The sequence below is a fragment of the Schistocerca piceifrons genome, chromosome 6 (genome assembly GCF_021461385.2).
Source record: "Schistocerca piceifrons isolate TAMUIC-IGC-003096 chromosome 6, iqSchPice1.1, whole genome shotgun sequence".
Taxonomy (NCBI): Eukaryota; Metazoa; Arthropoda; class Insecta; order Orthoptera; family Acrididae; genus Schistocerca; species Schistocerca piceifrons.
Window position 1 is genome coordinate 528,362,787 of NC_060143.1, and position 19,961 is coordinate 528,382,747.

Sequence of the window (19,961 nt, forward strand, 5' to 3'; positions counted from 1 at the left end):
GGGCAGCAGCCCGATATGGACCTCTATTATTTGGTTGTATATCTTCAGGCGTGAACTAATTTGATGTGACAAAATGGAGCGGACGACCTGTCTACGTGTTCTGAGATGCTTTCCCCGTACAGGCGTACTCTGTAACTACGCCATGGCGCCTATTACGAATCGAAACTTCGAGACATACTCTGTTCTCTGATGTGTGTCTGTTTTCTGGGTGTCTTGTAGCTTTCACGCAGCCTTCTTCTGAAATCCCGGACGTATGTGTGTGTGTGTGTGTGTGTGTGTGTGTGTTCTTACCTTCGAAGTTACACTTGGAGTTTGACCCATGTGTAATATGACAGACACTCAGGTCGTTGTCCCCTCAGGTAGCTCTGTTGAGCTTTTCTCTACGTTTGCGTGTATACATGCCTTAGGGAAAATGAACATTACTGGTAAAACTGCACTGTTCAACGACCCAAACGAAAGATTTTCTTTGTCGGTGCTCCACTATTTTCGCCATTTTAAGTAGAATAAGCTGCAGTATTCCCATTTGGCACGCTGACAAGAAGGTGTCACAAATTCGTCAAGTAAAATACCCGCGCAATTCACTTTTCCCAGGAATGCTGAAGACCGGTGTCATTCTCTTCAGGATAATGCCCACTCATGTGTTGACAATATTGTTTTGGCTAAGCTGCAGAAGTTTTGCTGCGAAGCCCTCACATATCCTGAATACAGTCTCGATGTCTCCCCATGTTATTTCCATTGCTTTGGAGACCGAAGAAAGACATTCGTAGCCACTAATTTGCTTCAGACGAAGAGGTGCAAATCTGAGTACATTCATGTTTCGGTAGGTAACCGTAAACTAACGGTTACGATGTTTACTTTCGAAATACCAAATACTTTAACTGTCTAGTATTCATTTGAGTGCCCCTAACGAAGTGTCCGTGAGGCACTGACTATAGCCGGCCTTTGTGGTCGAGCGGTTCTAGGTGCTTAAGTTCGGAACAGCGCTGCTGCTACGGTCGCAGGTTCGAATCCTGCCTCAGGCATGGATGTCTGTGATGTTCTTAGGTTAGTTAGGTTTAAATAGTTCTAAGTCTAGGGGACTGATGACCTCAGATGTTGAGTCCCATAGTGCTTAGAGCCATTTCAACCATTTGAGCACTGATTACCTTGCCTCACAATGCTATTAATAAACTGATGCGCTGAAGAAACTGGTATAGGCATAAATATTCAAATACAGAGATATGTAAACAGTCGTAATACGGCGCTGCGGTCGCCAACACCTATATAAGACAACAAGTGTCTGGCGCAATTGTTAGATCGGTTACTGCTGCTACAATGGCAGGTTATCAGATTTAAGTGAGTTTGAACTTGGTGTTATAGTCGGCCCCCGAGCGTTGGGACACAGCATCTCCGTGGTACCGAGCGAGGTGGCGCAGTGGTTAGACACTGGACTCGCATTCGGGAGGACGACGGTTCAATCCCGCGTCCGGCCATCCTGATTTAGGTTTTCCGTGATTTCCCTAAATCGCTCCAGGCAAATGCCGGGATGGTTCCTTTCAAAGGGCAAGGCCGACTTCCTTCCCCATCCTTCCCTAATCTGATGAGACCGATGACCTCGCTGTCTGGTCTCCTTCCCCCAACAAATCAATCATCAATCAATCTCCGTGGTAGCGACAAGGTGGGGATTTTCCCGCACGACCATTTCACGAGTGTACTGTGAATATCAGGAATCCGGTGAAACATCAAACCTTCGACATCGATGCGGCCGGAAAAAGATCCTGCAAGAACGGGACCAACGACGACTGAAGAGAATCGTTCAACCTAACGTAAGTGCAACCTTTCCGCAAACTGCTGCAGATTTCAGTGCTGGGCCATCAACAAGTGTCAGCGTGCGAACCTTTCAACAAAACATCATCGATATGGGCTTTCGGAGCCGAATGGCACAAAGCTTCACGCCTCGTCTGGGGAGGTCAACACCGACACTGGACTGTTGATGACCGGAAACATGTTGTGCGGTCGGACGAGTCTCGTTCCAAATGGTATCTAGCGGATCGACGTGCACGGGTGTGGAGACACCTCATGAATCCAGCAGTGGACTGTTCAAGATGGTGGAGACTATGTAATGGTGAGGGGCGTGCGCAGTTGGGGTTATGTGGGGCCCCTGATATGTCTAGATACGACTCTGACGCCTAGATAAGACGTCCTGTTCATCACCTGCATCTATTCTTATCCATTGCGCATTCCGACGGTGTTCTGCAATTCCAGTAGGACAATGCGACACCCCACACGTCCAGAATTGCTACAGAGTGGCTCGAGAAACACTCTTTTGCGTTTAAACACTTTCGCTGGCTACCAAACTCCCCAGACATGAACATAATTGAGCATACCTGGGATGTCTTGCAACGTGCTGTTCAGAAGAGGTCTCCACCCACTCGTACTCTGACGGATTTGTGGACAGCCTTGCAGGATTCATTGTGTCAGTTTCCTCCAGCACTACTTCAGACATTAGTCGAGTCCTTGTCATGTCGTATTGCGACACTTCTGCGTGCTCGCGGGGAACCTTCACGATATTAGGCAGGTGTACCAGTTTCTTTGGCTCTTCAATGTATATTAACAGTTATGGCGATTACTTTTGAAATACTAAACACTTTACTTGTTTTTTTTTCATCTGACGAGTTTTTATTTGAGCGCTCCTTATAAATTTAATTTCATTGTGCACTGAGAAGACATCTGCGTATCTTACAGAAAAATACATACAGATTACGACTCATTAATCCTCACAAGGAAAAAGAAAAGTCAACACGTAAAAGTGTAACCTTACACTGCCCAGCATCTATCGTCGCTCTTCCATTTGACTGTGAGTAGCGTTTCAGTAGCAGATGTATGGGTCATGTACAGCGCAGACAGTGACAAGAGAGAACGCAGGATATTACACCCATGCCTCTAACCGTGAAGTCCTGTCTTGCGCTGCAACTGAAACACACTTTACCTGTTAAGAATTCTGCAGTGACCCAATGTCTGGGGGGTAGAACCGCACGGGGGTCGGTGTCTCTGAATCTATGGGAGTTGGAATGGCAGCACGTGGAGGAAAGTATCACTGTTTGCATTCTGTGTGTATGTCCAGAGGCCTCTTTCAGTATGTTAAAGGCACTGTTCCAGAGCCATTGAGCGGACAGGGTGTAACCATTCGCAAATCGTGGTGCGGATTGGGACGAATGATGCGTGATGCCTGGGCTCCATGTCGAGGATGCCGGTGAACTGAGTCCGCTGATTGGCTTACGCTCATGGCGTCACAGTGAACTCGATACGACTACGAAACAAAATAGCCAGTCGGACACTGTTCTAGATTCATTGTATTTCATTGTGTTCGTATTATGAGTTGCATGTTATGACAATCCTGCTTCAAGACAAAGGCGCTTTGAAGATTTATCACAAACGCATATCTCTTTATACAAGTTATTATAATTTAATGTGATTTAATTACATATCATTAGTAAAAGGCTTCCGGACATCATAAGGTGAAAGATAAAGTCAGGATTTGCAGGTGTTAACCGTAGCTTAATGAGCAACGGAATGTGGTTATATAGTAACTGGAAGTAGGTTTGCGTCCTGGCATATCTCAATTTCTATTTCATCTTCAGATTTGTGACAGATTTTGGAACATTCTCATTAACGTAATACAAGTATGTTCTGCAATATTCCATGTTATTTACATGTAAGAGTGCACTTCTCAGGAATGAGTTTCTTCGATTTTGTAACTGGAGTCTGACTGAAAATGAAACATATATATGGTGCGAGTGAGAATAGCAGCAACAACACTTGTATTCTGGGTTGTCATACATATTTGGGTGCTTCTTTTTTCCGAATATTCCGCGAATTTCGAGAGTGTGTCAAGGCAGGAACCTAAGAGTACAGCTTAAATTGCTGCTTGTGGAACGAGCAACTATAACATTCATATTCTTGCTTCTCACAAATATGTGTCTGCTCATTCTTGAATATGTTACGATTTTCGAGGGTGTAATAAGGCAGCTTAAATGTTGATAGAGCTCATTACAGACCACTATACCTGGTAGTGCTGTTACAGATTTTCTGATTTTCTTACGACGTCACGAACGTTAGCCAGTCAGAAGACAATTATCTGTGAAGCTGCCAGAGACGGATGCTGGATTTGTATTTTTAGGGGCTACCATCAGTGATCGCCTTGAACTTGAGTTGTGATTGGCTGCTTCAAGCTCACTCTTAATAAAAAATGGTTCAAATGGCTGTGAGCACTATGGGACTCTTCTGAGGTCATCAGTCCCCTAGAACTTAGAACTCCTTAAACCTAACTAACCTAAGGACATCACACATATCCACGCCCGAGGCAGGATTCGAACCTGCGACCTTAGCGGTCGCGCGGTTCCAGACTGTAGCGCCTAGAACCGCTCGGCCACCCCGGCCGGCACTCTTAACAGCGCCGTTCTTCAGAGAACTGATCTTCATTTACGTGATTTCTCGCCCACCATACATCTGCATCTATATCTACATCCATTCTCCGTAAACCACTGTGAAGTGCAAGGCACAGGATACTTCTCACTGTTTCACATATTTTTCCCGTATTATTTGCGTGTGGATCGCAGGACAAATGTTTTCTTAAATGCCTCAAAGAGTACTTTAATTGGTATAATTTTGTCTTCGCGATCCCTACAGAAATTATGCACAGGATGCTGTTGTAGATTCGTACATTCCTCAATATTAGTTCGTACAAGTCTGTAAGTAGTCGTTTATGGTATACACGGCACCTGCCTTCAAACATCTGCCAGTAAGTAATCTACTCTGCATACGAGCATGCCCTACCAATGAAACAACAATAACCACACAGTAGTGTTTGTTGTGAGGCCAGTTTGAAGGCTGAGAACCATAAATCACGATTTTAAAGAGTCATTTATTTCGGCCGCTTTCGATCGCACACACGGCTGTCTCAGACCAGAGACATACAGGTCATCACAACCGGTTCTTACCATCTAGTATTAAGTGCCTAAGCTATCGTTTTATTTGGTAAAATAAGACGACGAAAATTTGCATTTAAGATATGTAGTACTTGAAATACATACGGATAAAAACTGAGTTATCCTACCATCCCCTTTGCCACAGAAACTGCGTTGACTATGTTCCAGGTGGAATTTTGTATGGTTTAATAATATTTACAATAAACTGGATTATTTAAAGACATTCCTAACTGTCTGGAAAAATTCTCTGGATAATTTTCGATATGTGGTTAGAAGTGGAGATGTTCTGTATTCAAAGGGAGGACCCCTCTTCTTTGTCCTTACCAATAATCGTGTTTTTGTCGTGGAAACGAATTACTGTTACTGTCGTCACTCGACGAAGATGCTATCGTTTTCTTTTCACGCCAATGCAAGTAAGCAAAGCCACACAACTTGCTTCACTCTAACACGAAGGAATCATCCGAATAGGATTGAAATAGGTAGAGGTGATGTTCTGACAAATAAATGATTACAATTTATGAAGAACTGCATGATTTATTCAAGAGAAGGAGCTTCACAAAAACTGAGCAAGTTAATAATGCGTTGGTCTACCTCTGGCGCTTATGCAAGCAATTATTTGGCTTGGCATTGATTGACAGAGTTGTTGAATGTCCTCCTGAGGGATATCGTGCCAAATTCTATCGAACTGGTGCGTCAGATCAGCAAAATTTCGAGATGGTTGGAGGGCAGTGCCCATAATGTTGCAAAAATTCTCGTCTGGGGAGAGTTCTGTAGATCTTGCTGCCCAAGGTAAGGTTTTTCAAGCACGAAGACAAGCAGTAGAAACTGTCGCCATATGCGGAAGGGCATTGTCTTGCTGAAATTCAGCCCCAGAATGGCTTATTACAAAGGGCAACAAAACTGGGTGCAGAATATCTGTGCTGTAACGGTGCCGTAGATGAAAACCAAAGGGTTGCTGCTGTGAAAAGAAATGGCATGTCACACCGCCATTCCTGGTTGTCGGGCTGTATAGCAGTCAGATTGGTATCCCACTGCTGTCTGGTGGGTCTTCAGGCAGGTCTGCGTTGGTCGTCGGAGTTCAATCCAAAGCAGACGTGACAGCTGAAGACAATTCTACTCCGGGCCAAGACGGGTCTGGAGAGGCTCCAGACAACGGTGGGGTGTCTACCTCACTGTTGCTTCCCATGAGGCCTGACAATTATGAACGATAGTCTGCGGTACCATTTCTTTTCATAGCAGGATCCCTTTGGTCGTCTTACAGGACAGCGGTAGGTCGACAATATTCTGCGTCCCTTTTTGTTGGCCTTTATGCCAAGTTATCGTGGTCAAAATAATGCACAGCTGCACAGAATGAGAGTTTCTACTGCTTGTCTTCGCGCTTGCCATACTCTGCCTTAGAAAGGTCGCCAGACCTCTCCCTAATGGGGAACGTTTGGAGCATTATGAGCAGGACCCTCCAACCATCTCGGGATTTTGATGTTCTAAAGCGCCATTCGGACAGAATTTGGCACGATATCCCTCTGGAGGATATCCAGAGACTGCATCAATCAAGCCGACCGCTGAGGCCGAGCGGTTCTAGGCGCTTCAGTCCGGAACCGCCCGACTGCTACAGTCGCAGGTTCGAATCCTGCCTCGGGCTGGATGTGTGTGATGTCCTTAGGTTAGTTAGGTTTAAGTAGTTCTAAGTCTAGGGGACTGATGACCTCAGATGTTATGTCCCAAGTGCTCAGAGCCATTTGAACCATTTTTTTTTTTGCATCAATCAATTCCAATCAGAATAACTGCTTGCGTAAGGGCCAGAGGTAGACCAACGCATTATTGACTTGCTAAATTTATGAAGCTCTTTCTGTAGAATAAATCCCTATTTCTTTGAAATTGTAATCATGTTTTTGTCTGTTGTTGTACATCACATTCTCAGATTTCGGTCCCATTAGGATAATTCCTTCGTGGTGCGCCGTTTTCCGTTTCAGAGTGTATAAGAGCAACCGCAGGGTAAAAGGCTGCTTCTTATCGGCCCGTTTAACTGCACCATCGGTGATCACCCTATAGCTCGCTAGAACCCTCGCCAGGCGATGATATCAGGCTGGCCTGTTTTCTCGACGCAACCATTCCTGCATGTCCTGAAACTATACACCTATATCTCTAACGTCGATCAGTTGTAGAATTCTGGAACACGTATTATGTTCGAGTATAATGACTTTTCTGGAGACTAGAAATCTACTCTGTAGGAATCAGCATGGGTTTCGAAAAAGACGATTCTGTGAAACCCAGCTCGCGCTATTCGTCCACGAGACTCAGAGGGCCATATACACTGGTTCGCAGGTAGACGCTGTGTTTCTTGACTTCCGCAAGGCGTTCGATACAATTCCCCACAGTCGTTTAATGAACAAAGTAGGAGCATATGGACTGTCAGACCAATTGTCTGACTGGATTGAAGAGTTCCTAGATAACAGAACGCAGCATGTCATTCTCAATGGAGAGAAGTCTTCCGAAGTAAGAGTGATTTCACGTATCCCGCAGGAGAGTGTCGTAGGACCGTTGCTATACGCAATATAGTAACAATGGAAAATTGTACTGAAATGCAGGATCTGCAACAAATTGACGCATGGTGCAGGGAATGGCAATTGAATCTCAATGTAGACAAGTGTAATGTGCTGCGAATACATAGAAAGAAAGATCCTTTATCATTTAGGTACAATATAGCAGGTCAGCAACTGGAAGCAGTTAATTCCATAAATTATCTGGGAGTAGGCATTAGCAGTGATTTAAAATGGAATGATCATATAAAGTTGATCGTCAGTAAAGCGGATGCCACACTTAGATTCATTGGAAGAACCCTAAGGAAATGCAATCCGAAAACAAAGGAAGTAGGTATTGTGTTAGTTCTATAACTACACCGAAAGGGAAAACAGCAAAATGTGGATGTACATGTTGAAACTTTCACATGTTCTGGACGGTCGTTGTTACGCGCGTGACTACAGTGTTCAAAGTTAACAGGATACAATTCGAGATATCCTCTTACATTTCGGGAGATCATTGCCTGGGACAGCCGAGTGTAGAGTTATTGTGTGTTAGCACAAGAGGAAAAAATCCTATGCGACTCAGGGCGTCCGTAGCAGTTGCTCACCAGTGTGGGATCCGTACCAGTTATTGTTGATAGAAGGGATAGAGAAGATTCAACGGAGAGCAGCGCGCTTCGTTACAGGATCATTTAGTAATCGCGATAGCGCTACAGAGATGATAGATAAACTCCAGTGGAAGACTTTGCAGGAGAGACGCTCAGTAGCTCGGTACGGGCTTTTGTTGAAGTTTGGAGAACACACTTTCACCGAGGGATCAAGCAGTATATTGCTCCCTCCTACGTATATCTCGCGAAGAGACCATGAGGATAAAATCAGAGACATTAGAGCCCACACAGAGGCATACCGACAATCTTTCTTTCCACAAACAATCCGAGACTGGAATAGACGGGAGAACCGATAGAGGTAGTCAAAGTACCCTCCGCCACACACCGTCAGGTGGCTTGCGGAGTATGGATGTAGATGTAGAGAAATTTGAGCAACGATTGACTGCTTCAAGGTCACTCCAGCTGTGCCGTGTTTGTCTCTGTTGACTATTTAAACAGCTTGAGGGTAATTACTGCCAGCGACCAAGTGAGCAGTGAGAATCGATGTGCGAGCAGAAAGCTGCCAGTTATGATGATTAGATGTCGATGTATCGATATACCGAAATATCGCTATATTCTCCCAAAAGTATATTATATCGTTAATAAAATGGCAATATCGACTGCCGATATTTTTTTAAATTCTATTTTTTCGCAATTTTCGGTAAATATTTGAAGTTGTTCTTTTGAAATTGTAGTATAATATAATTTATAATTTTACTTTCACTGTGTGAAGGAATCTTGCTTACTACTTTTTGAGCTTTCTTCACGTCCAGTCTTTCCCTTTGACTGTGGGAAGCAAGTATAGAACCAAATAAGAAGTCCGATTGCACTGACGGTGGCGGTGTGAATGAAATAACATGATATCCGATGTGAAGAAATAGCACACCAGTTGGGTTAAAAAACAATTTTTAACGCAAACATTGTCCTATTTCTTCACATCGGCATTCTTCAAAACCAGTTGCTGAAACTCATGAACAAAAATCTAAATGACAAGATTTCTCTTTGCCGTGGGCGGAGACGTGTAAGGGGAAATGCTGACGTAATCGGCGCTGCTACTACCAACAGAAACTGCGACGTTTAATTTCACAACAAAATTTTAACAGTAAAACTATTAAGTAGCTAGCGTTTGGAGAAATGTAAAACAGGAAAATAGACATGAAGTGTTCCAGATAAATCCGATATGTGATGAAACCGAACGACAGACCCATCGGAGACGTTTTATTTTGCCACTTACCTGCAGTTACCAAGTGTGAATGTGCACCTTTCCTTTCAAGTTCTTGCTCTAAGGGGGATTTCCGCTTATGTGTTGGCTGAAGACCCAACACCGTGTTACGAGTGGAGGCCGAAATGCATGCGTTTTAGCTCACGCAGGCTGGCGTGAGGAGGGAAGAACTATACTGACGTGAGGTCTGGAACATGACAAGGAATGAGAATTCAGAAGGCAGACGTAATTAGTTTGATACTTAACTTTAATCCATTAATGATGAACGTCGCTCTTGACGGTACATGATTCACAATATTATCTGTTCAGAATACATTCTTGAAGATATTTCTTATAGTAATTGAAGGCTATGCTAAACTGTCGTCTCTGCAAATGAGAGCGTATGTAGTCAGTGAACCATCGCTAGCAAAGTCGGCTGCCCAACTGGGGCGAGTGCCAGGGAGTCTCTCTAGACTAGATCTGCCGTGTGGCGGCGCTCGGTCTGCAATCACTGATAGTGGCGACACTCGGGTCCGACGTATACTAACGGACCGCTGCCGATTTAAAGGCTACCACCTAGGAAGTGTGGTGTCTGGCGGTGACACCACGTCCGCAGCTCTTGGTCTTGCGGTAGGGATTTTCTCTGCCTCGTGACGACTGGGTGTTGTGTGTTCTTCATCATCATTTACGCACTCAAGTCGCCGAAGTGGTGTCAACTAAAGAGGACTTGCAATACGGCGGGCGAACTCCCCCGCATGGGGCCTCCCGGCCAACAATGCCATACGATCATTTCATTTCTAAGGGGGATGAGAAGGCTGCTAGCTTGTTGATGTACGGAATGCAATATTAAATCAGTACTGAAATGTGGTGCTGTAAAACTGGCAGTATATTTACAATGTGCAGCCGATATTTTTCTTTTGCCCGGTACGTAGACATTACTCCGTCTGTATATCGATAATTTTTCGAAATATTTCGATAAATTTTTCGATGTATTTTTTAAATATCGATGTATCAGAATGAGATATTCACTCTGCAGCGGAGTGTGCGCTGATATGAAACATCCTGGTAGATTAAAACTGTGTGCCGGAACGAGACTCGAACTGGGGACCTTTGCCTTTAGCGGGCAAGTGTTCTACCAACTGAGCTACCCAAGCACGACTCACGCCCCGCCCTCACAGCTTTACTTCTGCCAGTACCTCGTCTCCTACCTTCCAAACTTTACAGAAGCTCTCCTGCGAACGGGGCGTGAGTCGTGGTCGGGTAGCTCAGTTGGTAGAGCGCTTGCCCGCGAAAGGCAAAGGTCCTGAGTTCGAGTCTCGGTCCAGCACACAGTTTTAATCTGCTAGGAAGTTTCATCGATGTACCAGATTTCCAATATTTTTAAAAATATCAACAGTCCTAGTACAAGCGTATCCTAAAAGTAGCCTGTATTTCTGGTAAAAACCTATGGTCCTCCCAGTAAAGGGGACAGGAAAGTTAAACAGCTGAACAATCTGTGACGTGTGACAGAATACTGGCAGCTTTGCTTTTGCAGCTCCAGCTACCAGATGGCCTCTTGCGGAATGCTGACCGGCTGTTGTTTGTCGCCCGCAGGAACTGGAAGACCGCGAGAGGAGCCTGATAGCCACGCAGGGCCGCACCGACGCCTCCCTGCAGGCGCTGCAGCGGGAGAACCGCTACAGCGAAGACAAGGTCAAGGAACTCGAGAAGAAGGTACGTCCCCCGTACATACACACAAAATATGCTAAGTGTCTCTACTCTTATACGATACATATATCTACTTAAAATTTTGCCATTTTTGTTACAAGCCACCAACTCGTTTACGACTACCGTTAACACAGTTCCACGAGGTCCCTCCAACTTACCTTCAAAACTGTTGTTCCTCAGTTGCTCGAAGGATGTTCCAGATATCGCTCTGACATCTGAATTCGAACTGCAACTTTTTAGTGGATCTACTGTGCCTGCAGCAGAAGAAGAAGCGTAGTATGTGTCATTCTGCTGCATGTTGGAGTATGTTGATTGAAATGTTAGCGAGTTATTAGGGTGCTTGGCAGAGAAACATTTAATAATTTTTATTTGCTTCCACAGCATCTTATCACAAACAAAAGTTAGTCATAATAGACGTTACAAAAGCTACTATAAAATCTTCAATATTTCCAGTCATGAAAATGACAACATTTACCGAAACTTTAGCGCTTGTATATATGACTTTCAGATACGATAAACAGTGAGGTAATCACCGTTATGTTTACAAGTTAAAAAGATTAAAAGTCATGCAAACAAATGTTGCATTAAAATCAGGCTACCAACTTCAGCTAGCTCAGACATCGCTCAGTCCTTTTCTCACACACACACACGTACACACGGAGAAAGAGAGAGAGTGAGAGAGAGAGAGAGAGAGAGAGAGAAAGAGAGAGAGACCATAAAAATTAAAATGACGTAACCACAAATAGACGCCAGAAGATCTTACAAGGCCCTAACGGGCCTTTATAACACCTTTACTAAACAATCAATACAATTTTTGTATACATGGCACAGGAGTCTAGAATTTACAAAATTATTATAGCAATTTAAAAGGAACAAACAATGCAAAACGACTGCCGATTTCAACGCGTTAAAAAAAAATTCTTAAATTCAGACAGGAGGCTTGATACAGACAAGAGGCTTGCACAAAACAATCAACATTAAAATATAATTTCTGTTCGACCGTTGCCAGTACGCATAAAGTAACTTGGGCTTTGCTATTAACACACAATGCTGACCCAGGTAGTGGCCTAAGACAACTATGATTGTCACCGTCCAAAGCTAAGCAGCATTATACACGAGATCCCAAACTCAATTTCGGTGAACGATAAGAAATTTTGCGAACGCCAGTGGTCCTTTTGGGCACTTTTGTCACAACAGAGATGCTAACCATTTCCTTGGCACGACCAGTGTAGCACAAACAAGGAACCTGCCGACTCAGCGGACGCAAACCCATGGCCATGAAGGCAGAGTAAGACAATAATTCTTCAACTGTCGTATGCACACCGTCCCCTTTATACAGCAACACTTGGCTGCAAATAAACACTGGACGGCAGCATCCACTACCAATGTACCCAAACTCCCAATACGCAATCCAGCGGCTAGGAGGCAGAAGGACGCAACAATTCTTCAACGCGCACAATTTCCACAGCTACCACAACGCAACGAATCGGACCGTTGTCATTGGTGAGAGACGCCTGTTACTCTATCGAACAGCAGACAAACATTTGAGCCAAGGAACTCGCATGTTGTTAAGTGAGCTCGAAGAGTGAGTCCGCGCCCTCTCGTGAGACGCCGACCAACAAGTCTTTTCGAAACGCCGAGCAAAGAAGTTTCATGAGCGACAGAAATCAGTTCTAGTCCGCACACAGCTCACTGGTATCAAGCTAGACATTTGAGCAGATAAGCAACCGAGGAGGCGTGCAGTATTGTCTTAGTACTAGTAGTATTTCCATGATGGATCACTTTTATACAGGTATCTAACATGATGTTGCGTTACATTTTAAGAATGAAAAATGTGATACATATCTAACATTCTGCGAGGTGTCTGTTTGTTCTAAGTCGTGTCTCCCTACCACTTTCGCGCAACGACGCTCTGAGCGGGTTTTTTAGGGAATTGACTAGTCTGAACCTGGACCTGTTGCTGGTAAGGAGACGCCAGACCACACATGACATGTAGAGTTCAGTGAGACTAGCGATGATATAATCAAATACTTAATGATTTCAGCGTCAGCTCCACTGCACTCCCTGTAAAAGAATCTTAATGCTACCTAAATTTAGTGGAAGGGTTTCAAGGCTTTCCTATTTTTAGTTAGCTGGTAAAATAACGTCGAAAAAGCAGTTAGTTTACCATTAGAAATTTTATTCTACTCAAAAAACATTGTTTATAAGTTGCACTATTGATAAAAGGAAATATTTTAATACAAGATGATAAAAACCAACTGCGTTCAACAAAAATGTGAACGAATATTCCCTGAATGGGTTTTCAAGTTCTACAATGGATCGAAGGATGACCTATGCCGTATCACATCTATAATCTAGGTTTAAATTAAGTTTCATAAAAGAGAAAACTATCAAAAATGGTCTACAGTGACCCTCAAATATCTTTAATTATTTATTTAACTTGTCGTAAATTACAGTGGCTGATGTGGCTTCTCAATAATTATATAACAGAAAAATCATCGCGTTTCGGATTTTAACTTCAAGTAGCAAATGTGAATACCATGAAGTTTAATTGACGATCGACACTAGTATTACGTAAAAAGGGGATGTAACAGATGAGACTCCTGCAGTTCTGAGTGAAGCCTTATGCGCTCTTATGTGGCATCGCGTGCGTTCATTACCTTGTCGGTGGTTGGGCAGCATCTGGGTCGGCGGGCGGCGCAGCTCCACACACCTCGCCGTCTCGGTAGCAACTCTCTCGAACTTATCCTTACTACTGTTTACCAAAGTTGGTTTAAGAAAAACGTATCTGGCTGTGTTTTCAACTGACCAATCAGCATCTCAATGTTAACCTTAAGCTCCACCTACAAAAATTCTGTCTATCCAATGAGAAACGTTATACTTTTCCTGACGGGGCAATGTTTTTAATGTTTGCTACGTAACAGAGACACGAATAGTCTCACGCTAAAAACTTGCAGCTGGTGTGGCCCTTTTAGTGTTATCGTAAGATCTATACTGTTCTTCTGGAGGGCTCTATCTTTTAACATGGGCTGGGGGCTGCTCTTGGCAGTCGGCCGGCGATGTGGGTGTCCGTCCCTTATCGTAGGGCCTCCTAGGTTACATGGCTCTGCTCTCGGCTTCTGTTCTCGTTTCTGCCCTCGGAACTGCGTCTGTTTCACGGTGGGAAGATATGACATGCATTTAGGCGTTCTTGTGTTAGTCTGTGGCATTCCATTTGCTCACTCGTTGACCGTATTACTTTGGTTAATTTAATGTCAGGATTTATTTGGAGCTATGTGGCATACTGCCGGATTTGCTATCATGTTAGAGTTTTCATGGAAGGTGTTGGATTTGCCTGACACCTTACACATATATAAAGGAACTTACATACTTACAGATATAGTTTGTCAAGGACACGACACATAAACAGTCGTGCCCTTATAGAAGGACCCATCCAAATATTTTTCTGAAGTAATTTAGCAAAAAACTATGGAAATTCTAAATTAGGAACAGCTGACACTGTCAACTGACTATATACAAATATCCACTAAAACATTCCACGAAAAGTATGATTGACAATGTACCCTTTGTTTCAAAAGTAGTTACTAACACCCAGAAAAGTCGCCCTGAAATAAGTGTTTATAAAATGAACATGTTATTTTTATCTTTCTGATCTTAATGCATGATTATAAGATGTCAACTAATTCACAATAACTTATTCGGTAACTCTGTAAAAAGTAACATTTAATTTAGCCATAAACCAAAATGGAACACATTGTAGAAATAATAGCAGTTACAATGTTCTTTAATTACATTCTTGCCAATAATACACATAGTTCGTTTAATTTTATTGACTGCAAATGCTGAACTTAAATTTATTGTTTATACCTAATTAATGTCAGAGTTATGTTGGCCCTGTCCCACTACTTATCAGCTCCAAAGTGAAGCACCTATTAACGTCACTGTCTCTCCTGAAAAATAGTCTACTTGGAGTTAAGGCACACTCAGAGTAATCCATCAGCAAACATGCAGTACCACCCACAACAAGTCAAAGAAGAACCAGAACTGCATTAAGCCGTCCTAAATGTAATCGCCTAGTACGCAGCAGATAGCATCAATATGGCCTGGGCTAGGGCTTACGACGTTTGTCTATAAAATAACGGTGCTATTGCTGTAAAACATGTAAAAAATACATATTTAGTTACTGTCACCCTCAATATACTGCCCTCCTCTATCCGTACAACGCTCCATGCGAATTTTCTATTGATGGAAACAGTGTTGGAAGTTTTCTACTGTGAGCTCCTTGATGACATGTGTCACTTTTCCTTCCACTGTGTAAATGAGCTAAAATCTTGTTCCTTTTATTGCAGTTTGATATTGGGGAATAGATAAAAATCACATAGTGCAGATCATGTGAATAAGGTGGGTGTTCTAACATTGGGATGCTGTATACTTCGCTAGAAACCTATTAACAGACAACGAGGTATGAGACGGTGCTTCGTCTTGTTGCAGAATCCATGACTTGTTCTTCCATAATTCATGTCTTTTTTCCTTATTTTCTCACGGAGTTGAGCAAGAAACTCAAATTAGCAATACGTGTTAATTAATAGTTAGACCTACAACAATCCAGTGAAAACACACAGTTCCATGAATATCGAAAAAAAAAAACCTCATCGCTTTAAATCTCGATTTACTCATTCAAGCTTTTTCGCTCTCGGCGAAGATGGGCTCTTCCAGTGCATGGACTTTTGCTTAGTTTCTGGATCATAAGTGAAAAACCAAGATTCATTATATGTTATCACTCTTTCCAAGAAATAAGGATCATTTCCAGTGGTACTCGAAATTTCAGTACAAAAATAAGTATCCGTACAAACATTTTCACGACCTCATTTTTGTTCGATCATTGACAATTTTTGGCATCAGCTTCGTATACACTTTCCTCATATTATACTGGTTGTGTAAAATTTGCTTTGCGCTTTCCTTTCAGCACAGTTTCAACAATCGATCGAATACTCAACCGACGATCAGATCGAATCAAATTATCTATTTTATCGAAATTTTCGTACATTTTTGATGTCGAAGAGCGACCTGGGCGTGAATCATCTACATCGTCTTCTCGCACATCTTGGAAACGCTTGAACCACTCAAAAACTCGAGTTCTTAATAAACAATCTTCGCCATGCACTTCCTTTAGTAAAAGACAATAAAGTGCGCTCAGTAAAATTTACTTACATGTACATACATACACACTGCGCAAATCACAATAAGGTGCATGGTGGGAGTACATCTTACCACTTGTAACAACTCGGAGGGAAAAACGACTGCTATATGCCTCCATACACACCCTAATTTCTATTATATTCGTTTCCCTTGGGCCAAATGTACGGTGGCGGCAGTAGAATCGTTCTGCAGTCAGTTTCAGTCGCTAGTTCTCAAAATTTTCTCAATAGCGCTCCGCAAAAATAATGTTGCCTACCCTCCATGGATTCGCACTTGACTTCACGAATAATCTCCGTACTACATACGTGTTAATCAAACCTACCAGTAACAAATCTAGCAGTCCGCCCCTGAATTGCTTCTATATCTATCTTTAATACGATCCGGTGGGGATCCCAGACACTCAAACATTACTAAAGAATGGGTAGCATTGGTTTTCTATGAGCAGTTCCTAAAATTCTCCCAATAAACCAAAGTGGAGCATTCGCCTTCCCCGCCGCCAGCCTTATATGCTCTTTCCATTTTGTGTTACTTAGCAGTGTTATGCCTAGACATTAAATCGGTCTGACTGTGTCAAGCAGTACTCTGCTAATGCTGTATTCGAACATTATGGGTTTATTTTGCGTACTCATCTGCATTAAACACATTTAGGACACGCTGCCATGCGTCACACTAACTAGAAATTTTGTCTAAGTCATCTTGTTTCCTCAAACACGATACCTTCTATACACCACAGCGTCATCGGCGAACAGCCACAGATTGCTGCTCGCCCTGTCCGTCAGATCATTTATATTTATAGAGAACATGAGTGGTCCTACTACGCTTCCCTGATGAACACTCGCTTTCGAGGACAACATACTGAGTTCTATTACGAGGGTCACTCCAAAAGAAATGCACACTATTTTTGTAAAAATACAGTTTTCATTGTGCATGTGTGAAAGTTTTACAGTGTGTAGATACATCCTTCCTGCTTGTTTTCAAACTTAGTTCAACCTGTTCCCGAGAGTGGCGGCGTCACAGCATGTCTTCAAGATGGCTGCTACACTTGACGTTCGTCAGAAGCAACGTGCTGTCATAGAATTCCTGTGCTGTAAAAACGAGACAGTGGGAAACATCCACAAGAGGTTGAAAAAGGTGTATGGAGATGCTGCTACCGATCGCAGTACAGTTAGTCGGTGGGCAAGCAGGTTACGTGATGAAAGTGGGCACGGCAATATTGAGGATTGTCCTCACAGGGGCAGCCCTCGTACTGCACACACTCCAGACAATGTGCAGAGAGTTAACGAATTGGTGGCTGCTGACAGACGCATCACAGTGAACGAATTGTCACGCTACGCTGAGATAGGGTTCAAAAATGGTTCAAATGGCTCTGAGCACTATGGGACTTAACATCTGAGGTCATCAGTCCCCTAGAACTTAGAACTACTTAAACCTAACTAACCTAAGGACATCACACACATCCATGCCCGAGGCAGGATTCGAACCTGCGACCGTAGCGGTCGCGCGGTACCAGACTGAAGTGCCTAGAACCGCTAGGCCACACCGGCTGGCTGAGATAGGTGAAGGAAGTGTTTGCAGAATACTGAAAGTGTTGGAGTTAAAAAAGTTTTGTGCCAGGTGGGTTCCCAGGATGTTGACAGTGGCTCACAAAGAAACAAGAAAAACGGTATGCAGCGAACTTTTGGAACAGTACGAGAATGGTGGAGATGAATTTCTTGGAAGAATTGTGACAGGTGATGAAACATGGCCCCATCATTTTTCACCAGAGACAAAGAGGCAACCAATGGAGTGGCATCATGCAAATTCACCCAAGAAAAAAAAAATTCAAAACCACACCTTCTGCTGAAAAAGTTATGGCTACAGTGTTTTTCGATTCCGAAGGACTCTTGCTTGTGGACATCATGCCAAGTGGAACTACCATGATTTCTGATGTATGTGTGACAACACTGAAGGAACTTCAAGCTCTACTGAGTCGTGTTCGACCACATCGGCAAAAGCAGGATGTTTTGCTGTTGCACGACAATGCACGGCCACATGTCAGTCAAAAAATCATGGGTGCGATCACAAAACTTGGATGGACAACACTGAAACACCCGCCTTACAGTCCTGACATGGCTTCATGTGACTATCATCTCTTTGAGAAACTGAAAGACTCTCTTCGTGGAACAAGGTTTGAAGATGATGACTCCCTTGTGCACGCTGCCAAACAGTGGCTCCAACAGGTTCGTCCAGAATTTTACCGTGCGGGTATACAGGCACTGGTTCCAAGATGGCGTAAGGCAGTTGAGATGGATGGAAATTATGCGAAGAAATGAAAATATTGTTCCTAAAAGATGTATCTACACACTGTAAAACTTTCAAACATCTAGAATAAAAGATGGATTTTTTTGAAAAAAAAGTGCATTTCTTTTGGAGTGACCCTCGTATCTAAGAAGTCTTCAAGCCTCTCACACATCTGGGAACCTGTTCCGCATGATCATACCTTTCTTAACAGTCTGCGGCGGGACACAGTGTCAAACGCTTTCCGGAAATCTAGGAATATGGAATCTGCTTGCAGCCATTCACCCGTGGTTTGCAGGACATCATGTAAGAGACGGGCAAGCTGAATTTCGCAAGCAAAATCCTTTTTAAATCCGTGCTGACTTGTGCGTAAGGCTCTTCCGTCTCAAGGAAATTCATTATATTCCAACTGAGAATATGTTCAAGAATTCTGCAGCAAAAAATGGTTCAAATGGCTCTGAGCACTATGCGACTTAACTCCTGAGGTCATCAGTCGCCTATAACTTAGAACTAATTAAACCTAACTAACCTAAGGACATCACACACATCCATGCCCGAGGCAGGATTCGAACCTGCGACCGTAGCGGTCACGCGGTTCCAGACTGAAGCGCCTAGAACCGCACGGCCACACCGGCCGGCCAATTCTGCAGCAGATCGATGTTAAAGATATTGGCCTACAATTTTGCGGGTCCGTTATCTCACCCTTCTGTAAAGGAATCACCTGCATTTTTCCCGGTCGCTTGGGACTTTGCGCTGGGCGTGGGATTCGCGATAAATGCAAGCTAAGTAAGGAGCCAATGCCGGAGAGTACTCTCGGTGAAATCGAACTGAGATTCCATCTGCACCTGGGTACTTACTTGTTTTCAACTTCTTCAGCTGCTTCTCTATGAGAGGGATGCCTATTACTATGTCCTCCGTTTGGGACATTGCACGACTGCCAAACACGGGTTGTTTATATGATCCGTCTACATGAATGATTTCGTAAATGGGTAGTTTAAAATTCCGGCTTTCCTCATGCTGTCTTCTATTGCCACACCAGTCTGGTCAACGAGTAACGATAGAAGCCTGGGACTCGTTTAGCGATTTTACACAGGACCAGAATTTTCTCAGGTTCTCGGCTACATCTTTTGTTAAGGTATGACGTTGGTAACTGCTATATGCTTCACGCATCGATCATCTACATCTACATCTACTTCCATACTCCGCAAGCCACCTGACGGTGCGTGGCGGAGGGTAGCTTGAGTGCCTCTATCGCTTCTCCCTTCTATTCCAGTCTCGTATTGTTCGTGGAAAGAAAGATTGTCAGTGTGCCTCCTGTGTGGGCTCTAATCTCTCTGATTTTATCCTCATGGTCTCTTCGTGAGCTATTTATTAGGAGGGAGCAATATACTGCTTGACTCCTCGGTGAAGGTATGTTCTCGAAACTTCAACAAAAGCCCGTACC

At 43.4% G+C, this 19,961-nt stretch overlaps 1 protein-coding gene across 1 annotated transcript in view; it reads left to right on the forward strand.

Moving 5' to 3' along the window:
- Nucleotides 1–19,961, forward strand: part of LOC124803439 (coiled-coil domain-containing protein 170) — a 424,326-nt gene that overhangs the window by 182,592 nt on the left and 221,773 nt on the right. Inside the window, exon 4 of the mRNA XM_047264624.1 lies at nucleotides 10,928–11,047. Within this exon, the coding sequence (XP_047120580.1) occupies nucleotides 10,928–11,047 (120 nt within the window). The remainder of the gene's footprint in view (nucleotides 1–10,927; nucleotides 11,048–19,961) is intronic.